Source organism: Bubalus bubalis, chromosome 3 (genome assembly GCF_019923935.1).
Source record: "Bubalus bubalis isolate 160015118507 breed Murrah chromosome 3, NDDB_SH_1, whole genome shotgun sequence".
NCBI lineage: Eukaryota > Metazoa > Chordata > Mammalia > Artiodactyla > Bovidae > Bubalus > Bubalus bubalis.
The window spans coordinates 99,679,035-99,681,834 of record NC_059159.1 but is presented as its reverse complement, the minus strand read 5'-3'; the positions used below and the strand labels follow the sequence as shown (position 1 = coordinate 99,681,834).

The window sequence follows — 2,800 nt, the reverse complement described above, 5'->3', positions numbered from 1 at the left end:
CCTACCATCCAAAATGTAGACATTGTGATTCGCAGTTGAGTTGAAGAGTATTTGTCTGCTCCGAAAAAATAGCTACACACAACTTTAGAAACCACAGTATTGCAGAAAAAAAAAATTTAAAACCTAGTAGGAAGCAGACTTCTCTCAGACATAAAGTGTCTAATTTTCAGTCTTTATCTCAAAAGCAACTCAGTTTCATCACAGAAACTTTTCCAGTGCTTGTGAGAAAAGAACAAAATACACATATACACACACACAAAACTACAAAAGATTTTGAATTTCTCTCAAGTATTTTGGTACTTAAGCTTTTTATTTTATGCTGATTTTTATGCTTATCCAATTGTTTCATAAAGGTAATTCTTGCTTCCTGGGAACAATCCTAGTTCTGAAAGACAAGAACAAGTCCGAACACCATCTCTGAATGACCCTGGGCATATCACTAGGACTCTGTTTTTTAATGTTCACTTACCACCAATGACATAACCTCCTCAGAGTAGCTGGTAAACTCTCAAAAGGTCATGGATCTGACAATGCTTTGGGAAGTATGAGCAGTATGCACATACATGTTTTATGTACTTCTGTGTATTATATGATACCTATCCAGGATAGTAGGTGCTGACCCAATTATAGGAAAAATATGATAAAAAGAACTATTGAAAATAACTTTAGCTAACTTTCCCATTTGGTTTATCACTTCCTCTCTTTATATATATATTTACAATTATACCCTCCTTCCTCAAATAAGACACAGAACCTCTTCTCTTTTCTCAGGGATTTATTGGTCCCTGTGGAACCTGCGAAGAATGCCATAAACAGTCATGGCCCATGAATGACAATCCCTGTTTGTCTTTTCAGTCATGTCGTATCTGCCGGACTGAAGTCTGTCAATGTCTGCATTTCTGTCCAGAACACCTATAAGTGCCATTCTTCCTCTGTGTGTCACGGGGACGTGGAAGGATGACAAATTCACTGGTGGCACTTTCATCCAGTGCGGAAGGCCTTCCCTTTGGGGTCTGACAGGATGACCACACCCCAGCAAGCAATGCCTAGGGGGGAAATAAACAAAACAGTACTTGATGTGCTATGGAAGTACCAAGTGCTTTCACATATGGCAACTCTAATCCTTGAAGATTTCTTAGAGAAGAGTGAAGCTCAGAAAAGGAAAGTTGAAAGAAAAAAATTTTTACTTTCCCTATGCAAAAAAGTAATTGATCTAACCAATCTAGTTAAGACGATAAGAGACATGAAAAATTAAAATTCTATTCACTCAATTGATCTAAAGAGCTAAAAGAATCACTACATTTTACCAGAAGACATCTTGACCATCACTTAGTATCCTTACAAATAATAACTATGGGGTCACAATAGGCGGAAGACCTCATATGTGTGCTTTGAACCCATGTCTACAGTTTACCTTCAAAAGCAAAGGTCAAGTGCCTTCACTCAGTCTTTCTCCACAACCTAGAAAAGAAGCATGGGTTTTGGTGACACATAAACCCGGGATCAAAGACTGGCTGTGTGTCACATCCTGGATGTCTGAACGCAGACATATTTACTTCTCTGTGTCTGGGTTTGTTCAACAGGAAAATGGGACTACCATGCTCATACCTATTTCTAATAGCTCTCAATAGGATTAAAAAGATTGAGGCTAGAGTTCTCAAAAAAAAAAAAAAAAAATATATATATATATATACATATACATACATACATATATGTGTGTGTGTATATATATATATAGTGTTATTTAAGAAAAAACAAAGCAAAAAAGTATCCCAGCAACTACTTCTTCCCGCCCCGCGCGTCTTACTGGAGGGGATGCCTGCGGCCTCGTGACCAACCCGGGTGCCTCGCGCCCCCCCGCCCCCCGACGCCCCACGTGTCTGATCTCCCATCTCCTCTGCTCCCTCTCCCTCTCCCCTGGCCCAAGGGTGATGCCCAGACTCTCACTGATGCCGAAGATCATCTGCGCAATAGTCCCAGGACCCGGGGGATATCCCAGCTTCATGGGCTTCCGCGCCATCCAGTACACATACCCGCCTGCCCCTATCAGCCCCGACCCGGAGAGCACGCGACAGCTCCAGCAGTTATTAAATAGAGGGGCTTGCGCTGGAGAGGCTGGCACTCCGGGTGCAGTGACCTGTGTGGGCTTAGCGGTGGAGGTGGCCTCAGGGGGCGCAACGAACTTGACCGGCTCAAGGGGCTGTGAAAGAAAAGAACCCATATTAAGAAAATGAGCCTCAGCCCCAAGTCGGTCCCGTGAACTGACGTAAAAGACGTGCCCGGAAGTAGCGCCGGCGCGCTGCACCGGAAGCTGCTTGAGGGCTACTGGGAAATGTAGTTTCTTCTGCCCCTGGGAGGGAAAGGAATGAGGAAGGGCCTGCTGTCCTGGTGTGGTGTGTGGCTAAAACCTTGGCCATTCCAGAGGCATGTTTTTGTTGTTGTTTAATCCCTCCCAGTCATTTTAAGAATTTAGCCAACTCCCTAAATGCCTTGAACTCTAAGTCTCCATAGAGGAAAAGTCTGCATTTCTCAGTATCCTAATAGGAAAGATGAGGCCTCTGGTGTCACTTCATGTGACTACAAGTGTTTGACTTAAAAAGCATTAGGTAGTGTATGCCTAACTTTATGCTGGACACTTTGCTAAGCGATTATCTGCAGTATGACATTCACTATTCTCAACCCAACAGGGTTATCAGTTTCCCAATATATGACAAAACTGTTAGGTAACATAGCCATGGTTGACCCAGTGTCTGTGAGGAGATAGAATCAGATTTCTTAAATGCTACAAAATGTGAAGGGA

The 2,800-nt window shown here is 42.8% G+C and overlaps 1 protein-coding gene across 2 annotated transcripts; it reads right to left on the bottom strand.

Moving 5' to 3' along the window:
* Positions 1-760: 760 nt before the first annotated feature.
* Positions 761-2,281, bottom strand: DMAC1 (distal membrane arm assembly component 1). 2 transcript variants are annotated; one of them, XM_025281532.3, is made up of 2 exons: positions 2,034-2,281; positions 761-1,046 (listed from the first exon to the last, which is right to left on the bottom strand). In XM_025281532.3, exons 1-2 carry the CDS (start codon positions 2,219-2,221, stop codon positions 776-778), a joined length of 459 nt encoding a protein of 152 aa, XP_025137317.3. In that variant the 5' UTR covers positions 2,222-2,281; the 3' UTR covers positions 761-775. The 2 variants fall into 2 exon arrangements, with proteins under 2 accessions (XP_025137317.3, XP_025137318.3); XM_025281533.3 differs by having other exon boundaries at positions 1,948-2,277.
* Positions 2,282-2,800: the final 519 nt, after the last annotated feature.

Bases quoted from the DNA above. Each gene is read 5' to 3' on its own strand.
- DMAC1 (XM_025281532.3), bottom strand. From the start codon at position 2,221: ATGGGTTCTTTTCTTTCACAGCCCCTTGAGCCGGTCAAGTTCGTTGCG. The intron at 1,047-2,033 runs GTATGTGTACTG...TTTCCCCCCTAG, and splicing joins GGGCTGATAGGGGCAGGCGG to GCATTGCTTGCTGGGGTGTG.